The following is a 12,431-nucleotide window of genomic DNA, read 5'->3' as shown; positions in this document are numbered from 1 at the left end:
ACGGAAACCATCAAGGTTAACAAAGCCATTCGTCCTCGCCGGATACTAGAGCCCAAAAGTCACTGCCATCGCTGAGCTAAACCTGCTAGGACTTTAACGCGCCTGCGACTAGTTTCGCAGAAAGCTACTGCCATCCGCCCTTTCCGGCAAACCCACTACTATCTTCGATCTTCTTGACCCTGTTCGGCTTGCTCTGCGCCGCCTCATGCCTCCGCAGTTCTTCGGGAACTTTCGAAATGGATGACTTGGAAATGATCTGCTTCAGGTCGTACATAACGTCCGCATCCTCGTTGCCAAGGAACGTGATGGCCACACCACTCTTGCCAGCACGACCCGTGCGGCCAATACGGTGGGTGTAGGCCTCGATGGTGGACGGCATGTTGAAATTCACGACCAACGACACATCGGGCACATCGATACCACGGCCGGCAAGATCGGTTGCCACGAGAATGTGGGCCTGACCGTTACGCAACGCTGCCAGCGACGCCTCACGCTGCTCCTGTGTCTTGCTGCCGTGAAGCGTGACGGTCGAAAAGCCCCATGACTTGATGTCCTTGGCAACCATCTCACAATTGCGCTTGATATTGACAAAGACAATGATAGGTGGCTTGAACTGTCCGGAGTTGAGAATTTCTTGGAGCCGCCGCTTGCGTTTGTCTTCACCCGCAATAAACTCGACCCGTTGTTCGACCGTGTCGACAGCCTCTCCAGCATTGCCGATCGTTACAATGGCCGGCCGTCTGAGATACTTCTTGGCGATCTTCTCTACCGTAGGCGGCATTGTGGCTGTATACATCATGGTCTGCCGGTAACGGTCTCTGCCGCCGAGATACCGGCTCATGAGCTGCGGGTTCTCTGCATCTTCCGTGTCGGGCTTCTCGTTGCTGACCGGGAGCGCGTCCAAGATCTTTGTCAGCGGCTCCTCGAAGCCCTGGTCGATCATGCGATCCGCTTCATCCATGATGACATAGCAACACTGAGAAAAGACTAGCAAACGCCGTTCAATGCAGTCCACGAGACGACCAGGAGTTGCAACGATGATCTCTGCACCGTTTCGCAGCGCAAATGCTTGCTCTTCGAGGGAGTGACCACCGACAATACTCACGACGGTAAATCCTAGGGGGTCCGCAAACTTGCGGGCCTCTGACTCGATCTGCTGTACCAACTCTCTGGTTGGCGCCAGGATAAGAGCGTAAGGCCCGTCGTTTTTGTTGTATTCTGTAAGGGGCGGAAGCTCTGAGATATAGACGAGTAGTGGCAGTAAGAAGGCAGCCGTCTTGCCGGAACCCGTGACTGCAACACCGATAAGGTCCCGGGCCTGGAGCGCAATTGGGATGGCGGCTCTCTGAATGGGAGTTGGCTCGTCGTAGCCCACTCTGTACACAATGTCGAGCAGGCGCCGCGGTAAACCAGACTCCTCCCAGTTCCGCATCGGGTTTGGAATAGAACCACCCTTGGTGGAAATGCCAAAGTTCTCCTTGAAGATGCGCCAGTCGCGCTCCTTCATTTCCTCCAGCTTCTTCTCCGACCAATGCTTGCCCAAATTCTTCTGTTCCTTTAGCTGCTTCACGCGCTGGTGCTGCTCGAGGAGTTTCCGCGCGCGCTCCTCGCCCGTTTCCGGGTCACCGCGCCGGATAGCCTCGGCCTTACGCAGCACTAGCTCGTCGTCCATCTCGTAGCCGGCCATCCTGAAGAGAGGGTCCGGGCGCTCGGCGTAAATGGGGTCAAAGGGCCGGCTGGTGTCATCATCGGGATCCCAGTCGAAGTTGAACTTTTGTGTTGCTGTCCTTCTCCTCTTCTTCTTGACTGAAAATGTGGACTGGTTCACTTCGGGACCCATATACCGCGCGCGAAGCTCTGCCTCGTCGTTGCGCTCCATCTCGGCTCGTTTTTGCTCCTCTTCGTTCGTTCGACCGCGTTTGCCGCCCTCGCCATGTCGCATAGCCTTGGGGCCGGTTGGTATGTCGCGCTGCGACTTAGCCTTGTTATCAATCCCATCCATGCCGTTGGCTCCGTTTGTCCCACTGAGGCCGTTCTTGATAGCACGTTGGAATTCCTCTTCCTTCTTTTTAAGCTCCTCTTCTTGACGCCGACGCGCTTCCTCTTCCTTGGCCTTCTTCTCGGCTTCCAAGCGCTCTCTCTCTTTCTTCGGGATAAATCTTGGTTTCGAGGCAAGCTCTTCTTCGGCTTTGCGCTTGCGCAGCAAGGCCGCCACATCTGGCGGCACTCGTCTGTTTGTTGGCTCTGTGCCCATGGCTAGCTCCGTACGCGGTTTTCGTAGAGCAGCAGCAACCTGGTCGCTCAAATCGGTGGGATTGATTCTATGTGTTGACGCTTTGGCGAACTACCTGAGTACGCAATCTGTCGGTAGATGGTAGAGTGACTTGCAGGCGGCCGAAGTCACAATTGTTTGCCTTCCAGTGTGATGTATGATGCTTGGTTGATAGCATGGAAGGGACCTGCAGCTGGACTTGGATCACTAGTGGGTCGGCGGAGCCTCACAAGACTGCGGTGAGACCCACCGGTGTGGTGATGTCCCCATCCTCAAAAATAAGTGGGGCCAATCCCTGCAAGGCACGGGAACGAGCGACTGCGACAAAGCAAGGGTTAGGGTTCAACGCGTGGCGGGAACTTTTTTCGAGGAACGTCTCTTGAATGATTCCAACGGCCGCGCACGCCGACCTCTCAGTCCGCGCTGCGACACTCTTCCTCGCCAAACCACCTCGCCAGCCCCTCGCTGATCCGACGACCATGGCGTCCGCAGCCTCACAGTCGTCGAAGTACATCCAGCTAGCGCTGGCGTTGCCGCAACGCCTGCGCACATTCCTTGCGCGCTATCCACCCCCGCAAATCTTCCCTGACGGCCAGGAGCCTAAGAAGACGGCCTATCAGGAAGAGTGCCCGAACCCGTTTTTGCCATACAAGCACCCAGTCACTGGAAAGTGGCATAACCCCAAGTACTCGCTGCGCCGTCAGGCCGAGCTGGTCAAGATGGCCCGCGAGCACGGAGTTGAGGAACTGCTTCCCTACACTCCCAAGGGCACCGAGGCCAGGTTACGCAAGCGTATCGAGCTGGGTCTGCGCGTCAAGGGTACTGGTGTTGGGCAGAGAGTCAAGGGTCACAAGCACGAGAGACAACTCATGGCAAAGTATGTTTGCAACTCTTTTCGGGGGAGAGCTATGGCCTACGTGTTGGGGCCAACCGCAGGTGCTGACTCTACTGTTCTTTTACAGGATGGAGGAGAGAAGACAAGCCATGCTTGCGATGCCAGAGCTCATCAAGGAATGGAAGAAGGTTTGTCGTTTGCCATTCGGTCTAGCTTAACCCCCGATCGTCACCACGCTGACCTTGAGTGCAGGTTGGGAAGAGGGATTGGACAAAGTATCCGAAATGAACAGCCAGTTTTCATGGGGATGAGGAAAGATATGTGTAAACTGTACCAATACCATTGTACAACACTTCGGTTCGGATTTCAGTTTGGTGCTTTCATGGCTCTCACGTTTCCTGTCCTTGAAATATCTTGCCCTAAAATTGCTGGTGTGATATTGACCTCTGAATCCTACCATTATGGGCTGTGCTTGTTACGCAGGCAGTCCCACGTGGTTAAGCCTCCTACCCTCCAACTACGTAGTTCGGCCCTACCCCTGGTGAAATCTTACCCTCTACTTTAACTCTCACATCTTGACATCTCCTGTGGAAAGTTGACTAATCTTTGGGGGGGCATTTGGACCAGGGAGACGGCTGAGGTCACTTATGAGTGATGGGAAGCACGTGATCGACTCCAAAACCTCGACTCCATTCCATTGTTACCCCTCACCCCTCACAACCTCTCAAGCTTTGTTATGACTTACACCGCCATTACCCCTTAGCCACTGCCAGAGGAAAAAAAAAAACTTTACATACAAGAATGTTAAAAACAAAGCCAACCTACTACGACATCCTCAACATATCCCCCAAAGCCATATCCTCCCTCGACGACCCCTCTCCCCTCATCAAAAGAGCCTATCGTAGGGCGCTCCTTACCCATCACCCAGACAAAGCTAAACAATTACCTGTCTCACCAAGTAACCAGCGCAACCCCGGAGCAACAGTAGTATACACAATTGACCAAATAACTGTCGCCTACACAACACTCTCCACGCCTTCTCTTCGAGCAGCCTACGATCGCTCTCTGCTCACCGCCCACAACGGAGAAGAGGGCAGCCACAGCCAGCACCAGGGAGCTGATTTTCAAACAGGCATTGAGACGGTTGACCTAGATGACCTAGACTATTCCGAAGCGGAAGCGAGGTGGTACCGCTCTTGCCGATGTGGCAACCCTAAGGGATATGCTTTCACTGAAGCAGATTTGGAAGAATCGGCGGACTTGGGAGACTTGCTTGTCGGATGTGAAGACTGTAGCTTATGGATAAGGGTGCAGTTTTCAGTCATTGAGGAAGAGGAGGGTGATCTTGCAGGACGGAAAAGCCATGGTCAAGGGGAATGATGATAGGAGAGCGGCATGATGGCGGGAAGAAAACGCGAGAGAAAACCGTGGATGAATGAGTTAGGAGATGGTACAAGGAAAAGATAAAGGGCATCGTGATCGTCATCATTACGCAGACAGAAAGCATATTCCATAGATAGTACCGACACGTTACATAGACTCGGGCAAAGAATTGGCAGAGAGAAATACTGATTTTACCCTTGGCAACTTCACCATATCATTGTTCGTAAACGGCGGAAACAAGTTTATCAGCGGGGTTTGTTAGTCCAGCCGATTTTCGCGAGTCGAGTCTAAAAGGCGAGCAATCTGAGAAAGTAGAAAAATAAACCCTCCAAATGCCGCACTCTAGTCCTCAAGCTTCCGCGATAAACCGCCCACCGTTCTTTTAGGTCTGTATCTGCCGTAAACATGCAACGTTACGTGTGGGATCTCCAGTCCGCGCTCCAAAGACACCATTTCCATCGAGGGAATTGCCAAGAGAAATCAGAGTGACAACTAGAACTCATCAAGTCAGGCCTTTTACTCGGCCTTCTGTTCCTCCGCCGCAGCCTCCTGCTTCGGCTCTTCCGGAGCAGCGGGCTCCGGAGCCGCAGGAGGCTCGGCTTCGGACGAGGTCCAAAGAGTCTGTCACATGTGTTAGCAAAACATACCTATGCATTGCACAATGCAGAATTACGTACCAGGTTGTCGCGGAGGAGCTGCATGATCAGAGTGCTGTCCTTGTAGCTCTCCTCGCTCAATGTATCCAGCTCTGCATAATTCTGCGGTCAGAATCATTCCTACTCCGTCATTGGTCGACAAGACAGAATACGCACCCGCAATCGCGTCATCAAAGGCCTGCTTAGCCAAATGGCAAGCCTGATCAGGGGCGTTGAGGATCTCGTAGTAGAAGACAGAGAAGTTAAGGGCAAGACCCAGACGGATAGGGTGAGTCGGCGGCAGGTCGGTTTGGGCGACCTCGGTAGCGGCCTTGTATGCCTCGAGCGATTTATCAGCCGACTCCTTGCGCCTGTCTCCAACGGCGAACTCGGCAAGATAGCGGTGGTAATCACCCTTCCTACAGGACAGTCAGAAACCAAACTGAGGAGAACCACGAAAAACATTGGGGCAGGAACTGACATCTTGTGGTAGAAGACTTTAGACTCTCCAGTCTTGGCAGCAGGGATAAGGTACTTGTCGAGAACGCCGAGGATATCCTCGCAGATCTTCTCCAGCTCGGCCTCGATCCTCTGGCGGTACTCCTTGATGAGGGCAACCTGCGTGGTGTTGCCCTTAGACTCCTCCTTCTGCTCGATCGAAGTAACGATACGCCACGAAGCACGGCGGGCGCCGATGACGTTCTTGTAAGCGACCGACAGGAGGTTCCGCTCCTCAACAGACAGGTCGCGGCCCTCGGAAGCAACGATCTTCATGTTCTCAACCATCTCTGCGCGCGGAGCGGAACGTCAGCCTCGACTTTCGCGGGGGCATGTGGAAGTCAGGTATACATGCCCTCATAGCGCTCGGCCTGCTCGGCGAGCTTGGCCAGATAAACAGCATCTTCGTGACCCATTTTGTCGTGCTGGTAGATAGAACTCTAGACGGTCGAGGTTAGCGACTGCGATCAAGGACCAGGCGGGATTGCGAGTAAATGAGCGCGGGATGACTGTGGTTTTGGCTATAGTGATGGTGGTGCAAGGTAGGAAGGGTCAGAAGACGAGGGAACGGTGAATGGAACAAAATCCCAGATAAGGCCAAGCCCTGGGTCAGAAAAAGAAAATCCGCGAAATTCAAAGATTCTGGGCAAGCAAGTCGGTCGCCGTTGGGCACACGTCCGCTGACGCGGAGGCGAATGCATGGGGCTGTCTTCATCTTTGGTGACCAGGCTTTCTCCCCGCCGAGAGCGGGGTGTGGCATGCGTTGCGCAGCCCTGTCTGACCTCTCCGCTTGAAGCTGGAACGGAGGCTTTTGGGTTGCACGCGCGACGCCCGCCCACTATCCACAGCCTTGGGCTCGCACGGGGCAGGGAGGCAATTGAACTCACAGTCCGGGCCGACCAGGATACGGCGATGGCGGCGGCGTTGGATTGGAATGGCAGAGCTCGGCCGCACTGGCGATGGCGATACTGGGTAAGAGGTGGTGGTAGGGTAGGTGGTGAGGTGTGGGAAAGGTAGGTAAGGGTAAGGTAGATAGGCAAGTAGGTCAGGTAGGTAGATGGATGATAGGAATGGTCGAGCAGGTATGGGATGGGATGCAGTGAAAGGAGAAAGGGGGTGCCTAATCCGCCGGCGCGAGCAGGACAGGACACTCACCTGAGATTACCTAAAAGCGGACTAAAGTCGATCGATGTAGACGACGGTTTGAGGAGGGATGGTGGCGGTCGTGGTGCAGAAGAAGGTTGCAGAAATGCGATGCGAGCTACTGTCTTAGAGTGGTTGGGGGAAGAGACAAGGACAAAAAAGGCGACTGAGAGAGGTTTTGGCTGTACGGAGTAGGGAGCAAATGAAGGAAGGGGCAAGGCGTCTCAGCGACAACACAAGGCGGGATGCGTGGGCGGGCGTCCACTAAAATTGGGCTGCGGCCTCCCCTTGGTTCAGGCCCCTCCAAGGCCCCCTCCTAGGCTCGAGCCCCCAAATACTTTGTACGAGAGCCAACACGTGACGACTTAGCTTCTCTCCAGCACGTCACCGGCCCGCCGCAACGTCCATACCTCAAGAGATAACGTTTCATGGACAAGTGCTTGGCCATGGGATGGAAGCTCTCTGCATAGCGTTTATTTCACCTTGATCATTTCCAGGTTCACTGCGTTAACCAGCTGGTGCGACGCTTCCAGGTTTGCGGCGGCGGCGTAGGATCTGAGCTGCCCTCAGACGTGGACTCCGAGTCTAACTCCATCCCAGCAATGTCCGTTTGCTACCCAACTCCAAGTCTCCAATCACTCACCAAACCCCCTCAACCACAACCCGCGCCCGAGACAGAGTCATCGCTTTCAACCGGCAGCCAGCTGGTGACGATCGGGCACCAGCAGCAGCCCAGGACCCAGGCTCAAGGAGGTTTCATTTATGCGTCTATCTGCCCCAATGGCGCTGCGTGTTGGTCTCGGTCCACATATAAGTAGGTCACCTGCTTGCGCTGTCTTCCCACAGAGCGCTGCTGTCGGGTTCACTGCGTAATGTCGCGATTGTTGCCTCCAAGTTGATCCCAGCTCCGAGGAGACAGATCGAGCCTGTGGGAGCGACAGCTGCCTTCGTTATAGGTATGCTAAACTAGTTCCACCCATGGACCAGCTGTGTGGGCCTCGAGCTGAGCAGCGGCCATCTGGCTGGAGAGCGGGCATCAATGGCTTTTAAATGACATATACCTGGATGTGGATGTGAGGTGCTGAATTTCGTGGAGCCCAACCATATATCTACAGCAATCGCGAGGCATAGTGGCATATTGGAGCAGATATCGGATTGCCACAGAAAGGGCTGATGTTGAATCTAGGTTGACGCGAAACAGCAGCCTCTGCCTTTACTTACGTAAATAAACTACAGTTTAGCCCCTGAAGGTGAGCTCGTCCGCAGGGATCTGCCCCATGAGTTCGCTGCATAAGGCCAGGGCTGTCAACAAGTATGGCTTTGGAAGCTGCCTGTAGATATCATGGCCGCACAGCAAAGTCAATCACACAACGGAAGCTGTTGCAGGTCCAAGATTTCCATCTCGACGCTTCTCACCCGACCAAGTCCGCCGGACGCGATCCCAAGGCGTCAGCGTCAGGAGAGAGGGGCTGAGTGCGGGGTCGTCGCGGCCAGTGTGCCCCACATGCCTGCCTGGGCAGCCTGACAGCCTGACAGCTTTAGCCGCCGGACGACCTAGGTTGCAAGGGCCCATCCTCCATGTGTTGCCTGAGGCGTCAGGCGCCCAGTGTCATTTTAGCATCCCCCAACGCCACAAGCGCCACAACACTGGGCAGGCGGGAAAAAGCGGGTCGTGATGGCGGGTGAACTTGGCAGAATGACGTGCCAATGCCTGCTTCCGGGAGAAAAGCTCTCCACACCCGAGCTGCGGTGGTCAGGCGATCCGATCGAGGCCCTGTGGACTGGCTGTCTACCAAAACCGACCTGCCATTGTTGCAACAGCTTTTAAAAAAAAGTCTAGCCCGAGCAGAGCCGCATTTCCCCCCCATCTGCCACTTCTCAGGACAGAAACCGACACAGACTCAACACTTATAGCCACACCAAACAACCGCCAATATGCTCCGGACCTCGATTGTCAAGGTTGCCCGCCCCGCGCTGCTCTCCCGGGCCACTTTCTCGACTACTGTGCGCGCCATGTCCGCTGGTGACACTGGCGCTCCGCCGAAAACTGGCGGTTTGGGGTACGTATTCCTCCGGTTTTCTGCTGCAATTTGTGCCCTGTGCAGGACCACACCACACACACATGTGGTCAATCCGTGCTTTTTGGATTTTTCTGGCCAGCATTGAGTGATCCGAGCGGGGCCGCAACGGGGTTGGATTGGGGTTTGGGGAGTGGAGGGGTTGCTCACTGGCGGCGCGTCCACCGTCGATATAAATGCGCACAACGCCGAAGGCCAACGTTGTGACCATAAGATCTTGGGTCGGATATTTGGCAAGCGATCTGTGTGCCAACTGCACTCCCTAAGCCCCCAGATCCCTTTTTGCCACGGATAACTCGACAAGCATGGCATAACGAACACCCCTCAACTCATCCTCCGGACGCCCGAGAGGAGTGATTGCGGAGGCAATTGAATGCTGACATGCTTTCCAACCAACAGCGATGCCTTCCAGCGCCGTGAGCGTGCTCAGGAGGAGCTCGCCATCCGCCAGCGCGAGAGGGAGAAGCTCCTGGCGCTCAAGAAGAAGCTCGAGGAGCAGCAGGCCCACCTGAAGCAGCTTGCGGACCACATGTAAGAGCTCTCTCGCATTATGCTGAGCCCCCTGAAGGCATATCCATCCAGATAGCTGACAGCTCTGTGCGTAGTGACGAGATCACGAGGGACCAGGGTGGCGAGCAGAACTAAGTTTCCGCCCTCCTTTTCCCCCCCTGGACAGAGCTGAACGCTTCCCAAAGTCGGGAAGGCCGAGGATGCCAGCAATTATCTCCGGGATGACGTGATGGGAGAACCGTTTGCCCCAACTATATGGAGTCGAAGTATTAAACGGAGCGAAAGGGCTTGTTTTGGTTTTCCTGTTGTTTGCCATCTTGCTGGTCGTAATTCGTACTGGACGGGCTGCCACTTGATCTCACAGAATGGGAGGCTTTGGAGGAAGTGCAAGTAGAGTGAAACGATCGTGGTGCCTACTGGGACCCATGACAAGCACTATAGGTCTTCTTTATCTCTTCACTCCGTTTGTTTGATTTCCGACTGACTTCTCCCCTGCTGTCTCAAGGGGAACGAGCTGCATCCTTGTACAAGTACATGTACCTATGTATGAAATTGCAAACCAAGCCTTGTCCTTTTGTTACCCTTCCAAGTGTGCGCGAGTTACCTAACTGCCGCCGTCGACCGAAATGGGAGGTCTTTCTCCTCGCAATACGCACATGCTATCGTCGATGGCCGATTTCATCAACTTCGTGGGTTATGGCTGCCTCTTCATATGTCACAGACCTGCCCCCGAAAGCAGAACCACTCAAAGAATCCACCTAGTTATCCCGTTTGCCTAGCCGGCATTATGATACGATCGTACGATCACTACTTTCATCACATTCTGTACTTTGGTCTGGCGATACCCCCTCCTCCCCCCGCTCTTCATCCCGTAGCCCCTGGGTTTATATTCATTTGAGCCCACCCCGGTATGACCTGTAGAAGCTTTCGGCAGCATCGGTTTCTGTGCCAGGGACGTTGGCGCCCATGCTGCCAGCAGCCTTCTGCGCTGCGGCAACCTTTGCTTGGAGAGCAGCGGCATTGGTGTCGATCCACTGCAGCTGGGCAAGGTGTCCATTCAGGACCCGCACGATTTGAGTCAACTAGACTGGAGTTAGTTTTCTGAATGCAGAATTCCATCAGGACTTGGTGCAAGAATACGTACTGGATCATCGGGCTTGCTGCCCTTGCTGAGAGTGTTGGACATGTCGTTGATCTCCTTTATCATCTTGGCCAGGTCCTTGCCCATCTCATCCAGCTGATCTGTCAGCTTCTCGGCCAGCTTGTAAGTGCGCTCGCGCTCCTGGTCCGGACCAGCAGCCTGTTCGCCAGCGGCAGAGCCCATCTGTTTGGCGTACAGCTCATCCAGCTCCCGTTCGTAGCGATCCAGCCAGGCCGTTAGCTCCTCCTGCTGGCTCTCGACATTAGATAGTTGGCGCTCAATCTCATTGCTTGCGCGCTCGGCCTCATAGGTGCTGGTATACAGCTTTTGGATCTTCTCGCCATTCTCGACCAGCAACCGATCCCACTCCATCACCTTCGCCGCCTGCTCCTTGAACTCCTTTTGGTACTTGGCCAGGTCGGTTGCCCACCGCGTGATGATCTCGTCCATTGTCTTGTTCTTCAGACGGGGCAGCTGCGACTGGGGGCCGACGGTAGAAGCACCAAGCCCGGCGGTCGTAGTCTTTGCATCCTGACCAGCTGTGGTTGTTGATGCAGTCGCTGACGCCCCTGAGGTTGGGGCGGCGGTCGTTGTCGCAGGGGCAGAGGTAGAAGCAGGTGCGGTGGTGGTCGTCGGAGTGCCAGAAGCCGGCGCCGTGGTAGACGCGGGCTTACTTCCAAAGAGGCTTGGCGTTGATGTCGCTGCAGGAGTAGAGGAGGCGGCAGCTGCAGTGGTGGTAGCCGGCTTGGTCCCAAACAAAGTCGAGGTAGCCGTGCTTGAACCAGCAGCGGCAGTGGTAGCAGGAGTCGTCGAGAACAACCCGGGTGTCGCCGTTGTAGTTGATGAGCCAGGAGCGCTGGTCGTTGCAGTGGCACCAAACAAGGGCTTGGTCGCGGCAGGAGTCGACGCTGTTGCTGTGGATGTACTCGTAGAAGCAGCGGGAGCAGAAGACGTGAGAGTGGCGCCTCCGAACAGCGTGGGCGTTGTTGAGGCCGGCGCAGAGGTAGCAGGTGTGGCAGCCCCAGAAGCAGCAGTGGTAGTCGATGTTTCCGCAGGCTTAGCCCCAAACAAAGGTGTACTAGACTGGCCTTGCGTGGTGGCAGAAGTCGACCCAAAGAGAGTGGGCGTAGAAGTCCCGGTGGTCGCTGGCTTGGACAAGTTGCCGAAGAGGCCAGCAGTCTTGGTGGCATCGGTCGGAGGGGCACCCGCCGGGGTAGTCGACCCAAAGCTACCGAAAAGTGGCTTTGCCGGGGTCGTCTGAGAGCCGGACGTGCCCGTGGCAGGAGTGGTGGTTGAGCCAAACAAGGACTTGCTAGCAGTGGAACTGCCGCCAAAAAGACCGGTTGAGGTAGGAGTAGAAGAGCCCTGGGTGGTGGCTGTCGTCGAGCCGAAGAGACTGCCGCTACCCGCTGTGGCCGCTGGCGTCGTTGACGAGGCTCCCGCAGATGTTGTGGCAGTCTTGCTGCCGAACAGGCTCGGCGTGCCAGCGGGGGTCGAGCTGCCAGCCGCAGAGGTAGAAGTGTTACCAAACAGGTTGCCGCTCGGCTTGCTGGCATTGCCAAACAGGCTTGGGCCCGACGAAGAACTGGTACTCTGGCCAAAAAGCGAGGTAGCTGGCGTGCCTGCTGGGGTAGTGCTCGATGTGTTGCCGAAGAGACTTGTCTTCTGGCCTGTGGTTGCACCGCCAAACAGGCTGCCGGACTGCGTGCCGGACGTGTTGCCGAATGAGAAGGCTGGCGTGCTCGAACCAGTGGTGCTGCCGAAGAGACCGCCGCTCGCGGGGGCAGTCGACGTATTGGACTGGCCTGAGGCGCCGCTGGTGGATGGCTGACCGAACGTGAACGACATCTTGGAGAACGGCGCGGCCGACCGATTCGAATTAAGAAAAGCTCGCGTGGAGATGGGGCAATTGCTGTCCTACGGAGTATTGGCGGTC

General features: G+C 55.6%; 5 protein-coding genes across 5 annotated transcripts; 2 read left to right on the top strand and 3 right to left on the bottom strand.

The window, feature by feature from the left end:
- Window positions 1-124: 124 nt before the first annotated feature.
- On the bottom strand, window positions 125-2,254 carry CTHT_0054430 (uncharacterized protein; the record flags this gene model as incomplete). The annotated part of the gene is made up of 1 exon (XM_006695715.1): window positions 125-2,254. One exon carries the CDS (start codon window positions 2,252-2,254, stop codon window positions 125-127), a length of 2,130 nt encoding a protein of 709 aa, XP_006695778.1.
- A 401-nt stretch (window positions 2,255-2,655) lies between these two features.
- Window positions 2,656-3,395, top strand: CTHT_0054420 (mitochondrial 54S ribosomal protein mL59; the record flags this gene model as incomplete). Its single annotated transcript, XM_006695714.1, has 3 exons — window positions 2,656-3,149; window positions 3,235-3,295; window positions 3,360-3,395. 3 exons carry the CDS (start codon window positions 2,656-2,658, stop codon window positions 3,393-3,395), a joined length of 591 nt encoding a protein of 196 aa, XP_006695777.1.
- Window positions 3,396-5,006: 1,611 nt separating this feature from the next.
- Window positions 5,007-5,911, bottom strand: CTHT_0054410 (putative 14-3-3 protein; the record flags this gene model as incomplete). The annotated part of the gene is made up of 4 exons (XM_006695713.1): window positions 5,007-5,111; window positions 5,168-5,238; window positions 5,303-5,544; window positions 5,607-5,911. 4 exons carry the CDS (start codon window positions 5,909-5,911, stop codon window positions 5,007-5,009), a joined length of 723 nt encoding a protein of 240 aa, XP_006695776.1.
- A 2,790-nt stretch (window positions 5,912-8,701) lies between these two features.
- Window positions 8,702-9,489, top strand: CTHT_0054400 (uncharacterized protein; the record flags this gene model as incomplete). The annotated part of the gene is made up of 3 exons (XM_006695712.1): window positions 8,702-8,826; window positions 9,244-9,375; window positions 9,450-9,489. 3 exons carry the CDS (start codon window positions 8,702-8,704, stop codon window positions 9,487-9,489), a joined length of 297 nt encoding a protein of 98 aa, XP_006695775.1.
- A 755-nt stretch (window positions 9,490-10,244) lies between these two features.
- Window positions 10,245-12,343, bottom strand: CTHT_0054390 (uncharacterized protein; the record flags this gene model as incomplete). The annotated part of the gene is made up of 2 exons (XM_006695711.1): window positions 10,245-10,436; window positions 10,499-12,343. The coding sequence occupies 2 exons, from the start codon at window positions 12,341-12,343 to the stop codon at window positions 10,245-10,247; spliced, it is 2,037 nt and encodes a 678-aa protein (XP_006695774.1).
- Between the last annotated feature and the right edge of the window lie 88 nt (window positions 12,344-12,431).

This window comes from Thermochaetoides thermophila (assembly GCF_000221225.1).
Source record: "Thermochaetoides thermophila DSM 1495 unplaced genomic scaffold scf7180000011820, whole genome shotgun sequence".
Classification (NCBI taxonomy): Eukaryota; Fungi; Ascomycota; class Sordariomycetes; order Sordariales; family Chaetomiaceae; genus Thermochaetoides; species Thermochaetoides thermophila.
This window is presented reverse-complemented; position numbering and strand designations above follow the sequence as displayed.